General features: G+C 39.2%; 1 protein-coding gene across 3 annotated transcripts in view; it reads right to left on the reverse strand.

Annotated features, from left to right (window-relative positions):
* Positions 1–17,396, reverse strand: part of hmgxb3 (HMG box domain containing 3) — a 49,668-nt gene that overhangs the window by 23,099 nt on the left and 9,173 nt on the right. For all 3 annotated transcript variants that reach the window (XM_057849709.1, XM_057849708.1, XM_057849711.1), the window contains 11 exons: positions 16,239–16,697; positions 16,048–16,155; positions 15,825–15,959; positions 14,534–14,778; positions 14,374–14,465; positions 14,213–14,290; positions 14,043–14,116; positions 11,161–11,262; positions 10,919–11,059; positions 5,282–5,592; positions 5,016–5,143 (listed from right to left, as the gene is read on the reverse strand). In XM_057849709.1, the coding sequence (XP_057705692.1) occupies positions 5,016–5,143; positions 5,282–5,592; positions 10,919–11,059; positions 11,161–11,262; positions 14,043–14,116; positions 14,213–14,290; positions 14,374–14,465; positions 14,534–14,778; positions 15,825–15,959; positions 16,048–16,155; positions 16,239–16,697 (1,873 nt within the window). The remainder of the gene's footprint in view (positions 1–5,015; positions 5,144–5,281; positions 5,593–10,918; positions 11,060–11,160; positions 11,263–14,042; positions 14,117–14,212; positions 14,291–14,373; positions 14,466–14,533; positions 14,779–15,824; positions 15,960–16,047; positions 16,156–16,238; positions 16,698–17,396) is intronic.

The following is a 17,396-nucleotide window of genomic DNA, read 5'->3' on the forward strand; positions in this document are numbered from 1 at the left end:
TTATAAACTCAGTACATGAATATTTTTGGTATTTTTTTTTTTTTGTATTTTTAATAAATATTTACAGAACAGTGATGATGGAGATTCAGTGCTTTTTTAAAATCACAATAGCAGTAAAGGAACTATTTCTAAAACTAGTTTTTATTAATGCAGAAATATTTGTATAATATTTTAAAATAATATGCATCATTGAATACAACATATGCAGTCGAAAAATATGACCAACTGGTTATCCATGAAGAAAAGTTGTCAATACTCAACGATATGTTCTTTTTTTTTAATTGTATTTTTATTATAACACGAAAGTGGATAGTGGGCGTTTCTACTGGTGTAATACTCGGGAAAAATTATTATGGGAAAAATTATTATTTAATAATAATTATTTAATCATTTATATCATATCATTTGTAACGGGATACTCGTTTTCATATCCAGTTCATCCCTATTATTCAGGTTATGTTAGCAAAGATGCTTACTAACTCTTATGCTCTTGTTTATAGTTTCCACAGTGTCCCGTGAGATTTTTAGGTCATTTGTGGAGAAAAAGAAACAAGTGAAAGTTTAGACATCAAGACAAATCAGGGACTTTTCATCTGATCAATGCACTAATCAGTGCTCAAAAACTTTAATCTCTTACTTTAAAAAAAGGTTGGTGAAACAGGGTATTTATTAATCTATTAGTACTACATTGGTATGCCGAAGCTGACAGCCGCATCGAAAAAGAGCGTGTGTGTGTGTGGGTGTGTGTGACTGAGGCGTAGCGTAAGTTACTTATGTAACTAATCACTCAAAAAACATCTAATTAGAAAACATTTAAAATATAGCAGGCCACTGTGATGGAGACTAGAGGTGGACCGATATATCGACCAGCCAATATTTTGGGCTGATATATGGATTTTTTCCCCCCCAACATCGGCCATCATCCGATAAACGGGGGGAAAAAATCCGATAAAAAAGGATTTTGATCAGGCTGCTGTGAGGGCCGCTGACTTACAGTGGGGCAAATAAGTATTTAGTCAACCACTAATTGTGCAAGTTCTCCCACTTGAAAATATTAGAGAGGCCTGTAATTGTCAACATGGGTAAACCTCAACCATGAGAGACAGAACGTGAAAAAAAAAAAAAAACAGAAAATCACATTGTTTGATTTTTTAAGAATTTATTTATAAATCATGGTGGAAAATAAGTATTTGGTCAATACCAAAAGTTCATCTCAATACTTTGTTATGTACCCATTGTTGGCAATAACGGAGGCCAAACATTTTCTGTAACTCTTCACAAGCTTTCCACACACTGTTGCTGGTATTTTGGCCCATTCCTCCTTGCAGATCTCCTCTAGAGCAGTGATGTTTTGGGGCTGTCGTTGGGCAACACGGACTTTCAACTCCCTCCTCATCCCCCGGCGTCAAAATGATAACAAAAACGGGGAGCAAAAATCCCAGAACCACACGCGGGGACCTCGTGAATGAGCTACAGAGAGCTGGGACCACAGTAACAAAGGCTACTATCAGTAAAACAATGCGCCACCGGGGACTCAAATCCTGCACTGCCAGACGTGTCCCCCTGCTGAAGAAAGTACACATCCAGGCCAGTCTGCGGTTCGCTAGAGAGCATTTGGATGATCCAGAAGAGGACTGGGAGAATGTGTTATGGTCAGATGAAACCAAAATAGAACATTTTGGTAGAAACACAGGTTCTCGTGTTTGGAGGAAAAAGAACACTGAATTGCACCATACCCACTGTGAAGCATTGGGGTGGAAACATCATGCTTTGGGACTGTTTTTCTGCAAAGGGATCAGGACGACTGATCTGTGTAAAGGAAACAATGAATGGGGCCATGTATCGAGAGATTTCCTTGCCGACATGGAGGGTCTAAGGATGGGGGATACCCAGGACTTGAATTTATTTATTCATCTTTGTTGCTTCGTTTGCTGTTTCTGATTGTGTATCATATTGCCTCTGCAAAGCCCTTTGAGACAACATTGTTGTGATCCAGGGCTATACAAATAAAATTGAATTGAATTGAATAGATTTTGAGTAAAATTCTCCTTCCATCAGCAAGGGCATTGAAGATGAGACGTGGCTGGGTCTTTCAGCATGATAATGATCCCAAACACACAGCCAGGGCAACTAAGAAGTATTTTAAGGTCCTGGAGTGGCCTAGCCAGTCTCCAGATCCCAAGCCCATAGAAAATCTGTGGAGGGAGTTGAAAGTCCGTGTTGCCCAACGACAGCCCCAAAACATCACTGCTCTAGAGGAGATCTGCATGGAGGAATGGGCCAAAATACCAGCAACAGTGTGTGAAAAGCTTGTGAAGAGTTACAGAAAACGTTTGGCCTCCGTTATTGCCAACAAAGGGTACATAACAAAGTATTGAGATGAACTTTTGGTATTGACCAAATACTTATTTTCCACCGTGATTTGCAAATAAATTATTTAAAAATCAAACAATGTGATTTTCTTGTTGTTGTTTTTTTTCCCCCCACATTCTGTCTTGCATGGTTGAGGTTTACCCATGTTGACAATTACAACCCTCTCTAATATTTTCAAGTGGGAGAACTTGCACAATTAGTGGTTGACAAAATCTTATTTGCCCCACTGTACAGTAGGATACCCGGAAGGACCCTGCAACAGCATGAACTCAGGCTGCTACAGGTAGGCTTCAGGCTTGTTTGTCTTGTAAATATTTTAAGATTTTTTTTTATGTTGTATGAAAGAATATGCAATTTAGCTTTAAGGTGTTTAGTGAGTGAGCTTTACACTCTAAATGTAATCCAGTGTTTGCATAGCATTCACATTCGCATTGGCTTTAGCATGGCGAGCGTCCTCTTAAACTCTCTTGTTTACATCTCGTCGTGACGTCCTGGTGGGTTTAATTATCTGAAAATAATGTCCTGTTCTTGCTGAGTGTGTATAATCATGAAAAGAAGTGATGGTATGGTGGATTGGTAGCACTAGGCCGAATTAATCCTTTAGGCCTTAGGTCAAGCAAGACAGAAGACATAGTTGAGGGATTCAATCAATTTTGTAAGAGTTGGGGAGAAGCTGGCTGGGAATACTGGGGGAAATCAGATAATTGATCCAGCTGTTTTATTAGCATATCAAGGAATCCAAATTCAATCTTTCTAAGCAAGGTGGAAACCAAAGAGGTTACTGATACAGTAAATACATTCAAAGACAAGACTTCAACTGATTGCAATGGGATTGACATGATGACTGTAAAAAAAATTAAATACATAGTATAGCAAATCCACTATACTGAAGCCATTCACATTTCTTATGCAGTAAACATTTTGTTGGAGGCTATTGTACAACAGAGGACGAAGAGGTAAGTCATTTTGATATTTTAACTTATTTTTTAGCATGGTGTTTTGCCGTGCTACTTCTGTCTGACACTGAAAAAAAAAAAACATATCTGACTGCCACTGTTACCTTTTTCTGTTGTAAAAACAACTTTATTAAGAGGGAAGTGTAACTAAATTATAGAATTAAGATTTGTTATCAATGAAAAAAATTAAAAGTGTTCGTTGGCTGTCACTGAGTAGCATTTGCGATCGCTACACAAAAATAACAAAGTAAATTGCCCACAAGAACAGTCAGAGACGTTAGACAACCAGAGGATATAATATATAAGAAAGACAGGGCATATGGTGGTAAGGGATAGACTGTTGAAACAGGAGAATATCATTGTCAGTGGCGTAAGGCAGTGCACACAAGAGAAAGGTGTCGATCAAAATGTTCAGTCTGAATCAAGTCGGCTCTTTTTCCCATCTTTTTCAGCCTTCCACACTCACTTTAACTGAACATTTGTATGTTCTTCCACATCTTTACCAGTGAATTTGGCACAGGGGCACCATTTGGACAGAATTGGTAGGTTTAGCTCAGTAAACATCTCGTTCGTGTACTATTTCCACACATTTACTATTAGGGACAAATGGGAGGTTGACCCACCTAGCAAAAATTGCTAACGTCATAAATAATAATTAGCAAAAGTGTTGGTTGCTTGTGGTCGCCATTTGAGTGTGTTTAAAAGAAAATATAAAGATTTTTACTATAGAAACTAATGATAGCATTTATGTTGAGAAAATGTTCAGTGATGCCAACCATTGTTCTTTAGGCATTAGGAAATGAGAAAATTTGTGAATCATTTTGAAATGTTGTGAGCTGTATTTGTTTTGTCTGATTCACACTGATAATTATGTAGCGGAAAAAGGGGTAGGATTCACATACGTTTTTTTTTTTTTGTTTTTTTTTAACTTCTCCCTACTCCTTTTCGAATCGTATGTTTTGTTTGTATTCTTGTATATCCATAATGGGATGCATGTTTTCTAAATAAATTCAATAAATCAGTCAATCAATCAAAAATCATTATGAATTTGAAGCTGTTCTCAACTGATTTTACCTCGTAAAATTAAAGTTACATAAACACTCATACATCTCATTTAATAATAGTAGTAGTTAAGACAGACCTGTTCCTGATTTAGGGCTGTTTTGATTATGATAGTTTACGTTTTTTTTCCAAAATGCATGCTTTTTAATATTACTTACATGTCATTTAATGGAAAAATATAATTTATCAACAATTAAACAGCTTCAGTATTGCAAAACAAATCAGTCATTGGCTGCCATTGCCGGTGCTAGAAGTCCAACCTATTTCAGCTGGGAGGGCTGGTGGTGAACAAATCGTAAAGATAGTTGATAGATTAGTCAGGGAAAAATGATCGTTTGGGACCGCGCTAGTAATTGCACATTCACTACAACAGGTGGCACTCTCATCGCTATGGTGTAGGCCTGTTTTATTCCAATTTTTATTAAATTGCCTTCCATAATCTATGTGCTTTAAAAAAAAAAAAAAAAGTATATCGGCCTCAAATATCGGCTTACAAAATTGGCTTTGGATACCACCGCCATCACCATTTCCACACATTATAACCCACAATGGGTCATGTGGGTATGTTTGAAAAATACTTTTGTTATGATGCTAGCGAGCATAGAGGCCTACAGGTTAGGTTACCTGGATGCAGGTCAGTGAAGCTGTGCAGAGCCAGACATCGAGCATTGAGACAGACTTTGAGCTGCAACGATGCTGTCTGGATTAACGTCTCAGTAAGCAACCAGCATTCCTCCTGTCCAGCTATCGTGCTTGGTTAGATACAAGGAGCATGTCATTAAGTAAGCAGAGACCCACTTGACAAGATAAAAGAGCTATACAGGAATAAAAACTGAAGCAGAAATTATAAAATGCTCTTAAACATGACTACGTTCTTTCAATTTGCTCACCTCTGATCTCCTTTGTAAAGAGGCTTTTTACAGAGGACACATTGAGTTGCTGATGATTCATAGAACTGAGGCCATCCTGATTCCACTAGGGTCTGGGTTTCAACGGTCCCATCCTTCTTCTGTTCTCCCGGTTGAAGTAGGACAATCTGAAGACTGTTAAGATCCTGGATGAGGGCAAGTGTTTCCTGGAGCTCTGCCTCGCTCTCTGGAATCTGCAGGGAATGGCGAATAAGCTGCAGGGTGGACTGCCGTTGGATGTCTTTCTGAGAAGGACTTAGAGGCTGGCATGGATCGACCCCTCGAACAGACTTCTAAAAAAGACATTAAGAAAGTCTGAAAATAATAAAAGGGACAACATTTTTTTTTTTTTACTGCAAATCATCCAGTGTTTGGCTTTCAACTGTGGAAACAGAACAGAGGGTCAGTAGTAGTCCACCACCGCTTGAGACTTCCTTTCACTTTGCTAGGGCTTGTTGAAGAGTTGGCTGCCCACTATTCACGCCAACAAAGGCCTCGAAAGTTTGTTAGGCACATTTGCTGCCCAAGCGTTTTATTGTGGATGTGGAAAAGTTAAAAAATTCTGTCAGCAGAAAAAAAAAACAAGGACAAAGAAAGGCAACGCGAAGGGAAGGTAAAAACACACCTTATTTAAGGATGACAGCTGCAATACAGTGGGGCAAATAAGTATTTAGTCAACCACCAATTGTGCAAGTTCTCCTACTTGAAAAGATTTGAGAGGCCTGTAATTGTCAACATGGGTAAACCTCAACCATGAGAGACAGAATGTGGAGAAAAAAAACAGAAAATCACATTGTTTGAGTTTTAAAGAATTTATTTCTAAATTAGAGTGGAAAAAAAGTATTTGGCCACCTACAAACAAGCAAGATTTCTGGCTCTTTGAGAGGTCTAACTTCTTCTAACGAGGTCTAACGAGGTCTAAAGAGGCTCCACTCGTTACCTGTATTAATGGCACCTGTTTTAACTCATTATCGGTATAAAAGACACCTGTCCACAGTCACACTCCGAACTCCACTATGGCCAAAACCAAAGAGCTGTTGAAGAACACCTGAGACAAAATTGTAGACCTGCACCTGGCTGGGAAGACTGAATCTTCAATAGGTTGAAGGGAATAGGTACCGTTCTCACACAAACCATATAATTGTTTGCATTGTTAGTCTAACACATTCATCTAACTATAGTTTAAGCAGACTCCACTCCATGCCCTTGACACAGTAAAGTGAATCACCTTATCGGAGCTCATGAGGGGGAAAGGAAAAATGGTACCTTTTCTCGTAGGCACCGTCTAACTGTTTGTATTACTCTAACACACGTAATATATTTTATCATTTCTCATATTTACTGTAGGACTACACTACTCTAACACACCTAATGTAAAATAAATAGCACACCGTAGTTTAAAGAAACAGAATAGATACACAACGCCATCTTATCACTGAAGCCTAACGTGTGCGAACAAGATTGACAAACCAACTCTGGCAATCAGTTCTCCCTACAACGAACAAGGACAAAGACCCGTGCGCTTTGTCCTAAAACAAGTAGCGCCAGCCCGTATAACAAAGTAGATAGCGGGCGCTTGTGACGTCAAGACCAGTGTCGGTCGCTGTGGCAACCACGTCCCATCCACGGACAACCTAACCGCCTAAAACCGGCCACAGGGGGATGGTCCCGAAACAACACTCAGCCACACTTTCGGCCCGGCCAAGGTAAAACGCTTGGTGTGAAGAAATCAACTGTGGGAGCAATTATTAGAAAATGGAAGACATACAAGACCACTGATAATCTCCCTCGATCTGGGAATCCATGCAAGATCTCACCCCGTGGCGTCAAAATGATAACAAGAAAGGTGAGCAAAAATCCCAGAACCACCTAGTGAATGACCTACAAAGATCTGGGATCACAGTAACAAAGGCTACTATCAGTAACACAATGCGCCGCCAGGGACTCAAATCCTGCACTGCCAGACGTGTCCCCCTGCTGAAGCCAATACACGTCCAGGCCTGTCTGCGGTTCGCTAGAGAGCATTTGGCTGACCCAGAAAAGGACTGGCAGAATGTATTATGGTCAGATGAAACCAAAATAAAACTTTTTGGTAGAAACACAGGTTCTCGTGTTTCGAAGAGAAAGAATACTGGATTGCATCCGAAGAACACCATACCCACTGTGAAGCATGGGGGTGGAAACATAATGCTTTGGGGCTGTTTTTCTGGCAAGGGACCAGGACGACTGATCTGTGTAAAGCAAAGAATCAATGGGGCCATGTATCGAGAGATTTTGAGTGAAAATCTCCTTCCATCAGCACGTGGCTGGGTCTTTCAGCATGACAAAGATCCCAAACACACAGCCAGGGCAACAAAGGAGTGGCTTCGTAAGAAGCATTTCAAGGTCCTGTAGTGGCCTAGCCAGTCTCCAGATCTCAACCCCATAGAAAATCTGTGGAGGGAGTTGAAAGTCCGTGTTGCCCAACGACAGCCCCAAAACATCACTGCTCTAGAGGAGATCTGCATGGAGGAATGGGCCAAAATACCAGCAACAGTGTGTGAAAAGCTTGTAAAGAGTTACAGAAAATGTTTGGCCTCCGTTATTGCCAACAAAGGGTACATAACAAAGTATTGAGATGAACTTTTGGTATTGACCAAACACTTATTTTCCACCATGATTTGCAAATACATTCTTTAAAAATCAAACAATGTGATTTTCTTGTTTTTTTTTCCACATTCTGTCTCTCATGGTTGAGGTTTACCCATGTTGACAATTACAGGCCTCTCTAATATTTTCAAGTGGGAGAACTTGCACAATTAGTGGTTGACTAAATACTTATTCGCCCCACAGTATGTCCAAGTCAAAATGTGAAAAAGCCTTCGTCACCATTTAATATGGGAAAAAGAGAACACGACAACAGAAATGGTAAGGGAGACTGGGGAATGTGAGACATTTGCTCTCCTCCAAGCAAGCTTAAAAAACAAACCAGTAAAGTTTACATATTTCCCATTAATTTAGGACGTTTCCTTGCAATGGAAATGATCAGAATGTTCTCAGGATGAATGATATTGAACTGAAAACATAACTAGTTCAAAAAAAGTGGTATTGTGTCTTACTTCACCCCTTCTAAAGTATAAACTGAGACAGACTAAAAGAATTAAAGGGGTAAAGTGAACCAATGAGGGGTAAACTGATTCAGTTACTTTTTCCATCCTAGTATTAAAAATCATATTAGCAAGTGTTAGAATCTTCACAGGTAGCTTGATAAGACAATTCAGAATGAATGTCAGAATAGAAACAGCAGGGTTTGGTTGATTTTTTTTTTTTTTAAGACCTGGATGCAACTCAAGATCTACTACACCAGATAGAATACATCCTCAACACAGGCTAATCTTAAACTAGCATCATCACATGGTTTTATATGCTGTTAGTTCATCAACATGTGAGATTAAATATTTTCAAGCTAAATTGTTTTGCTTTGGCACAACAGCTTATTAAATTGACAGAAACAAAATATTATTTTTGTGGGAAAAACATGTTTTCCACAGTAGAAGGAGGATCTCTTCTTCATGGATAAAGCGAATTAGTAGGGGCTTGAAAACATGATGGTTGCATGATCACAAATGTGCTCCCTAACTTAGGCTAGGTTCATACTGCAGGTCTTAATACAGTAATCTGATTTTTTTGTAGTTTTCCGACTCGAGTGATGCATTAACTTGCTGGTCTAAACGGCATAGACATAGCAAAGTCGCATAGAAGTAGACCATTTCAAATCCGATCTGGGTCACTTTCGTATGTGGTTTAAATCCGATCTGGGCCACATTTTTCCAGAATATCGCGGCGGTCTAAACTGTCAAGTCTCCCAAATCGGAATTCATGTAGCAATTACGTCATCAAAGAGCAGGAGAGACAGGGCGCCACGGTAGTGGTGCAGCTGTGCGTTAGTGCCTTGCTTGCCTTGAACACGGCTTTTGGGGAAGGGTCGGGCTTGACAACAGTCATAAAAAAATAAAATGGGTTGAGGATAAGCCTGAGAATGCTCGGTTTTCTCTGTCCTCCATATGAACAATATTTCAAGATTGCTTACATGGCAAAGACTCGGGGTAAAACGCCCGTATGTGTGTGTGTCATGCACGGACAGTGCGTGCATGCTATCGATTCATATAAACTCTAAATATAAGACTTAACTGGGATCATTTATTTCTGTTATTTGTGTCCTCTTTTTGGAAATCAAAATATGATCGCCTTTGAATGATGTTGAGCCAGCATGGGTGGGCATTTGTTTTGATGCTCCTGCGCATGCAGGTCAGTTTCCTCAGCGCATCTCAAACTGCGAATTAGTGTGTATACGTGATACTCGAACGGGCTCAATAGACAAAGGCAGTTTGAACGGGCACGCCAAAAAAAACAGATATGACCAAAAAATCGGCCTTGTGCATTAAGAACTGCAGTATGAACCTTGCCTTAGATACAAGGGGTGCATCACATTACCTCAGTCTCCCCTATAGTAATGGTAACTAGTGTGCACCTTTTTTAATTTTTGCTGCTTTACTACTGTGTTCGAGTCTGTCAGTGTTCACGTGCTATCTGCTAACAGTGCCTTCTAACGTTGTAGCCTCTCGCAAAGAGTGCTTTAAGCCACGCAGCTTTCTGGCATTCTGAGATCATGGCTGGCAGTCCATAACTTACAGTACCTCTAGCACTAAGGAGCATGATTATAACTGACGTTACATTTGTCCCAATATAGCAATGCTTATGAGCTGTGTCATTTTCTGTCTTCAAACATTATTTTCTGTTATCATAGTCCTAAAAAATTCGTAATTTGCGCACAGGGAGTCATGAGTTTACGATGTCCTCGCCCTACCACGTTTCGACTTTACGATACCTGTGCCTCATCCTTTATTTAGTCCCCAGTAAGTTGTGTCTGCTTGTGCGGCGGGAGTATTTCTGCCTTGTTCGGCTTTGTTCGCCCTTCTTTTTTTCACACCGTGATCCTAAGGAAAAAAGCTGGGTTTTCTACCATTGTTGGTCCAGCCAAAAGAAAAGCAATTACCATGGAAACGGAGCTTAATGTCGTTAAACAACGAACATTGGTAAAGACTAAGGCTTCAGTCGGTCTACCATGAAGACAATTATTTAGTACAAAGCCCATATTTTAGCCTATGTGAAGGGTGAGATACAATGCACGGTGCTACTGTGACATTTGAGAGGAAAAGAGGAAGATTTCCTATTAGATGGACATTTGCAAGTACATCACCAGGTAAATTTCAACTCTAATGGTGAAATCCGACTTAAGTGGAAATTTGGGTTACATAGCCAGCGTAGGAATGAAACTCGTTCATAACTCGTAACTCCCTGTACTTAGATACTTTGAGCGATCAACTTTCATATGAAGGCCATTCATACTAAGTCTTAGCGGTTTCTTTAAACAAAATAGTTAGCAAAGCCTAACATAAGGGCATTAGTCAAGGCAAACAAATAGAACACCCTCCAGGTCTTCACCTTGCCATCTACACACAAGCACTAAAATTCATTTGACTGAGCATGACATTAAATGGGTATTCCAGAAAGAACTCTAAAACACTTTTTTGTGCAGTGCAACCTTCAAATCTGAAATATACAAGAGTCAGCTTTCACCTTAGGGCCCTTAGGCTTCCCCTGTGTCAGCTCACAACCACATTTTGGACACACAGATGGTTTGTGTCTGTTCTTGTACACGTAGTCACAAAACTTGTTCTTACAGTGTCCCCGACCTCTTGCTGTTGACAGTCCTAGGTCCTTAGAAACAAAACAATTGAAGCATAGAATTTTAAAAAAGACATGCAGTATTTACCAGCTTATTAAATGATATATCAACATTTTTGGAAAGGTACACTTACAAAGCTATTGACATTTGTGTGCTTGAAAGGCACAACCGACACAATGGTCATGCCCTGTTGAGATGGCGAAGAAACAGGCTGGCTTGCCGTGACCAAAGAATCCTATGACAAAAAATTAGCAAATGGATTAAGAACACCGATCACATTCAGTTCATTTTAAGTAATGCTTATCCTCATAAGGCTGCAGCCTATCTCAGCTGACCTTGAGAATAAGGCTATGTACACATAGCTCCGGTTGCCAGCTAATCACATCTTTACAAAACCTAAGATGAAAGTTTTTAGAACGTCGTAGGAAGCTAAAACAGCTGGAGATGCAAGCTCAACATAGGAAGGGCAGTCAGTGATGTCAGTGTTACTTTTCACGTTAACGATTACAAAAATATTTCGTCAATAAACAATTTTTTCATGACAATGACATGACGAGCTAAAAACGAGTCTTGGGAGACCAAAAGATAACAATATGGATGCCAGTTTTTGTCTGAGGAGACAAGAAAAAGATTAAAATTGGCCAGTTTCTGTCATAAGTTCACAATGTGTGAGTTTCTTATGGTATGTGTAGTTAGCAGTGTTGTTAATCTTACTTTAAAAAAATAATTAATTATAGTTACAAATTATTTCTCCCAAAAAGTAATTGCGTTAGTAACTCAGTTACCTGAATGTAAGAGTAATTAGTTACTTGGCAAAGTAACTACTGATAATTTTCGTTTTTTTTTTTTTTTTGGCTCCATTAAAAAAAAAAAAAAAAACTTAGGGCACACTATGTGAAGTGTAAAAGGTTTTTGGGACAATTGGCCCTAGCCCAATTCTTTACCCTAATTCACCCTTTACCCTGAATCAACCATTAAAAGTTGTTAAAATTGCTCCCATTATTGCATTAGTTCCCTTCTGTCTATTTTTAACATGTGGAAGTTTTAAAACTGTTTTATCATTAAAAGATAGATTCAAGTCAAGATTTTGCCGACAAAAGGTTACTTAGGTTCGCTAGGAAGGTTCTCTACAACAGAGCCTTCCTAAGACGTCTACTGCTTTAAGGTGGCGGCTGTTTACTAACGCATCTAGTTCCTATACTGTATATGTTGCTAACGCCCCCGTGTCTGTCATTTTGCATCTAGTTATATATATATGTGATATCTACCATGTCTACCATATCTACCATATGATGTGGGTGTAGTTTGTAGGCTATCGGCTATAGTCAGCTATTATTGGAGCCACCTAGCATCGGGTTTGCTCGGCGTCACAACTTTTTTGCCTCCTCCCCACTCCTGCTCTGCTCTGTCGTCTCGGTGAGACTTTTCAACCAATATAGTAACGCATAGTAACGCACGCCTTTCCATCCTCAGTAACGGTAACGGCATTGCCAAGATGAGAAAAGTTATTAGATTACTCACTACTAAAAAAATAATGCCGTTAGTAACGCCGTTATATCTTACGCCATTATTAACAACACTGGTAGTTAGCACGCATCATAGCAATCTTTGGTTGCGTCACTCATGTGACGTTTTGTGCCCCCTCCACCCCACACATGCTTACTCACCGGCTGGTAAATATGCGTGCACGGCTGGTGAATAAGCGTGTGTCCTCTCCAGGCTCCAGACTTTGTGAAACACATGTCAGGTGCTGCTTGATAAGTTTTGTTTTCTTATCTTGGCTAGGCAATGTTGCTTTAGCCTTTTAGAGTCTGTCCTGAGTGATCATCACACACTAAATAGAACTTGTAGCATTAGCATAGCTTTCATTTTAGCATTTTGTGTGGTGAGTGTCATCTTAAACTTGTGGAAAACTTTCTACAAACAGTTTGTGGCATCCAGGTGAATTTAATTAATAATTAATGTAGTTTGTATTTTTTGGGTTTATTTAATTGAATATAATGTACTGAGTTTGTATTATCATCACAAAGATGGTGCTGTCCTTGTATGCTACAATTATGTGCTCGTCTCTCAATGTTCATTCAAAATTGTTGAAACCATATATTTATTTTTTTATTCATAAACTAAAACTTTTGAAGTTTATAGACAAAAACATTTCGAGTAATTGTCGACTAAAACCAGAGGTGGATAGTAACATTTAATCCGTTACATTTACTTCAGTCATTTTTTGAGAAAAATGTACTGTACTTCTAAGAGTAGTTTTACAAAGCCATACTTTTACTAACGTAGATTTGTGAAGAAGATACGCTACTCTTATTCCGCTACTTTGGGCTACAATTGCCATTACATTTTTCCTCTTTATTCTACATATTAGATTTTACTTTTTTTTGTGCCAGAGATGATGTCAACAATGGCTCTACCAGTTTCACTAATGAGACGTGGCAACAATAATCACATGACTCCATGATACCAATCAGACTCAAGCTTGCTGTTCTATGATCACACTGGCCTGTTCAATCACCTGGCGTCTTTAAAGCACCGTAAAAAATGAAGTATTTGACATAGAACGCTGCCCTCAAAAAAGCGCGGATTTTAACCTCTCTCCCAGTTTTATTTGGCACCGACTGACCACGGAAAACCGGAGATATGATAATTTCATAATAGGAATTATGAAAGAACTATTCACTTCAACTATTCAAACTAGGAACTATGGTGGGTGGGTGGGTGGATGGATGGATGGATGGATGGATGGATGGATGGATGGATGGATGGATGGATGGATGGATGGATGGATGGATGGATGGATGGATGGATGGATGGATGGATGGATGGATGGATGGATGGATGGATGGATGGATGGATGGATGGATGGATGGATGGATGGATGGATGGATGGATGGATGGATGGATGGATGGATGGATTTTCTGCCCCAAAAAAACACTGTTTGAACTGTTTATATATGTTCAATTAAACTTAAGAAATTATATTGCAAATGTATATTTACGTATGCTCACCTGTTTGGATTGGATTACCCGGCCAAGCTGTTTAAGAGTACCGTCTTTGAGACCTGAGAATCTCTCTTGTAGCTCTGTGTGAGGAACAAAAATGTCATCAGACGAGCATAAAACGGTGTCCTTTTTCTTTAGTAATACACCACATTAACCAGAACGGGAACATTATATACCAGTAAGTGGTTTGTTGTTAAGTGTTGGTATTTTTCTGTTCAATGTTGGGACGGCCATGACCTGGAACAAAGCTTGACCTAGAAAAAGAAATATAAGCATCAGTGTAAGACAATGTAACCAAAGAGATGGAAATATCAGAATGTTTGTGGTTTCCCTTCACCTGTGCTGCAGGAAGAAGGTAAGATGGGTCTGACCGGCCTCCCCTGAACATTGCACATGCTCTGACTTGCGAGTGCTACTTTTTTTACATGCCTATCTCAAGACAGGGACACCATGATAAGTGTAATCAGAAAATAAGAAAGAAACTAAAATTGACTCACCTTATTTGTGGCTGCACATTCACATATATTTCGGCTGGTGTTTCCTTGCTGCCCTCTGCTGGTTCTACATTTGTAACTGCATTGATGTTTTTCAAGTCTGTTTGCCTGTCTCTTTTGCTCCCACTGGGTTTAGCTTCACTGGAATTGGCATGCTCCTTCTGCATCGTGTTTTGGCAGCTTGAACTGGACTTGGCATCTGACACCAACTTGGAAACGTGTAGACCTTTTTTCTGGGCTTTTTTTGCCTAATGTCAAACACATGCATGTGTATGAAACGGCAAGTACAGAAATAAGGATATTCAATGAAAATGTACACTTGGGAGTAGTATTCTAACAAGCATTAATAATAAGTAATACAAAACATTTTTGAGTATGGTAATCACTAATGAGAATAGCATTTATGAAGACCACAGCCGAGGTCCAACAATTCTTGGACTGTACGGTACTTGGAATCTTTTCTGATTCAATACATATTACCCTTTATACTGTAGTGTGTTCTCTATTTTGTAGTGCTGTTCAAATGTGTTGTGACCAGCCGTGTGTATAGATTAAATTCTGTAAAATGCTATCAATCTCACAATGTATTTTGAAGAGCACTGAACAGCCTACTGTCACATGAAAAGCTTTACATTCCATATTTGTTTTTGCTACATTTGTGCTGTAAAACTTGCGTTTGTGCTGCTTTTTTTTTTTTTTTTTTTTTTTTTTTTTAGATATTCTGCTTTTAATTTGCAGTGATAACGACATGCAGTCTCCCATCTACCGCAGAACGGAACCCCAATAGTGTGTTGTTTTAAAAAATTGTTTGTGCTGCTACGGTTTTGGAGTTACTGCATTCCAAAAATGTTTTTTTCATCCACTATCCATGGTTTAGAACACAAACGAAGCAGAAATTATCGCTACCATTGCGATTTTGTTCCGCCATAGATGGGGGGCAACGCGACGTCACTGCAAATTAAAAGCAAGATATCTACAAAACTGTTGAAGCATAAGCGAAGCATTTTTTTTGTTTCAAGTTTTTTTAATTTTTATAACCACCACAGCTCTATCTACTGGATGTGGTGGGTCACTGCCACGATGTACACTGACTTGGCTCAACAGTAACAAATTACATGTTTATCTGTAAAAAGAGAACATTTCTTATATACCTGTCATTTGCCTGTGCAAGCATACATGGTTTACATTTTTTGTTGGGAGTAGAAATCTACTAAACCCCTCTATAAAAATTCAATAATAGCTTAATGCAAATGATGAGGGCCAAGAATTAAAATCTTTAAAAAGTAACACTCACAGCAGGAATCCATTTGCCACCAAGATGGCATCCACATTCAGGGCATTTTGTTGGCTTGTGGCGAGTGACATACACAAATGAACACTGAGGATTCACACATCTACCACGACCTCTTCTGGTGTATGTCTTCACAGCCTACAAAACAAAGATTTTCCATGCAATTTAGGATTTAACGTGCTCGCGGTGACAAGATGTTCTGGCTTCTGGATGTCTTAGTCGTTACCATCTTGTATGGTGGCTCAGTACTTTGCTCTTCCCTCGCTGCCATGGGTACCATCATTAAGGCGCCCAAAGTGCTGACCCCTGCCAAAGATTTGGGCTCAAGCTGGTTCTAAAAGTCAAATATTAAAAAAAACATAATTCAATAATCTTATATCTTAAATAATGAATGGTTGAGGAATGTGAGGGCATCACCTGGTTGGAGAAGATGGCAACCACTTGTGTTGCTTCTCTTTGGGGTTGGTGAATCGTCACCCCACTATTTACACAAGCAGAATTTCCTATCTCACATCCTTTCATTGAAACACAGCTTCCTGTAGCATCCACAGGGCTCTGTGAGAAAGAAATGTCTCTGGAAGCTGGAGACCCGCATTTAATCGTAATTGATGACGATGCCTCTCCTATATCCTTTCCAATGTTATTATTTAGAGACATCTGAGAAACATCCACCTTGCTGGCTAAGCAAAGCTCTTGGGCATTTTTCGGCTCTTGAGTCAAAGCCGGAAAAGATGCATTTCCATCAACAGGAGGATTGAGACAATCTGCCAGAGAGCAACCACCCTGAAGATCGTCTGTCAGGACAAGGTAACTACTAGTAGCTCTTGGTAGAATTTTACGGAAGCCTGGAAGGTCTTTGGAGGTGTTGAGAGAAAACTGGAAGAACAAAATTATCAACAATGAGATAAAAAAAAAAAATCCTTGTGAAATTTAATTTTCATTATGTTAAGTTTTAAATTAAGAGTAAACCTTTGTACAAAACAAGAACTTAGAAAATAGTGTACAGTAATCTATAATTACCCTATAATTTTGAACCCACCATTGTTTTGTTTTGTTTTTTTACTTCCAAAGTAGGACATAATTTCGAAAACATTAGTGTTAAGCCCCGAGCGGATAAAGCCGAAAAGATGCAGGTGATATCCCGATATTGCCCAACTCCCAAAATCTGATATCGAAATCAAACCGATACCGATATATGCGGCCGTGGACATATTATGGCTACCTGTAATGGGATACCCCACTGGATACTTTTATAATGATAAATGTAACAACTTCAACGTTTTTCAATCAGCATTCTGTGAAAAATAAGAACAACTTCAACTAAATGAGGTAAGTAATGAGTTTATAATTGATTATTTTTCAGTCATTCATTTAATTTTTGCACCATGAATGCAAATGGTCTGCTCACATAACAAATCCCAAGCATCTTAGTTTGGAGACATCTAATGGTCAATATGCATAACTGCTGTACTACAATGTGACCAGTCCTTGTACAAAGTAAGAAGACTTCTACATTCACTTTGAAGGCAACATGCATATTGGCCCAAAACCGATAATGAAAAGCTGATGTTGATA

Source organism: Corythoichthys intestinalis, chromosome 11 (genome assembly GCF_030265065.1).
Source record: "Corythoichthys intestinalis isolate RoL2023-P3 chromosome 11, ASM3026506v1, whole genome shotgun sequence".
Taxonomy (NCBI): domain Eukaryota; kingdom Metazoa; phylum Chordata; class Actinopteri; order Syngnathiformes; family Syngnathidae; genus Corythoichthys; species Corythoichthys intestinalis.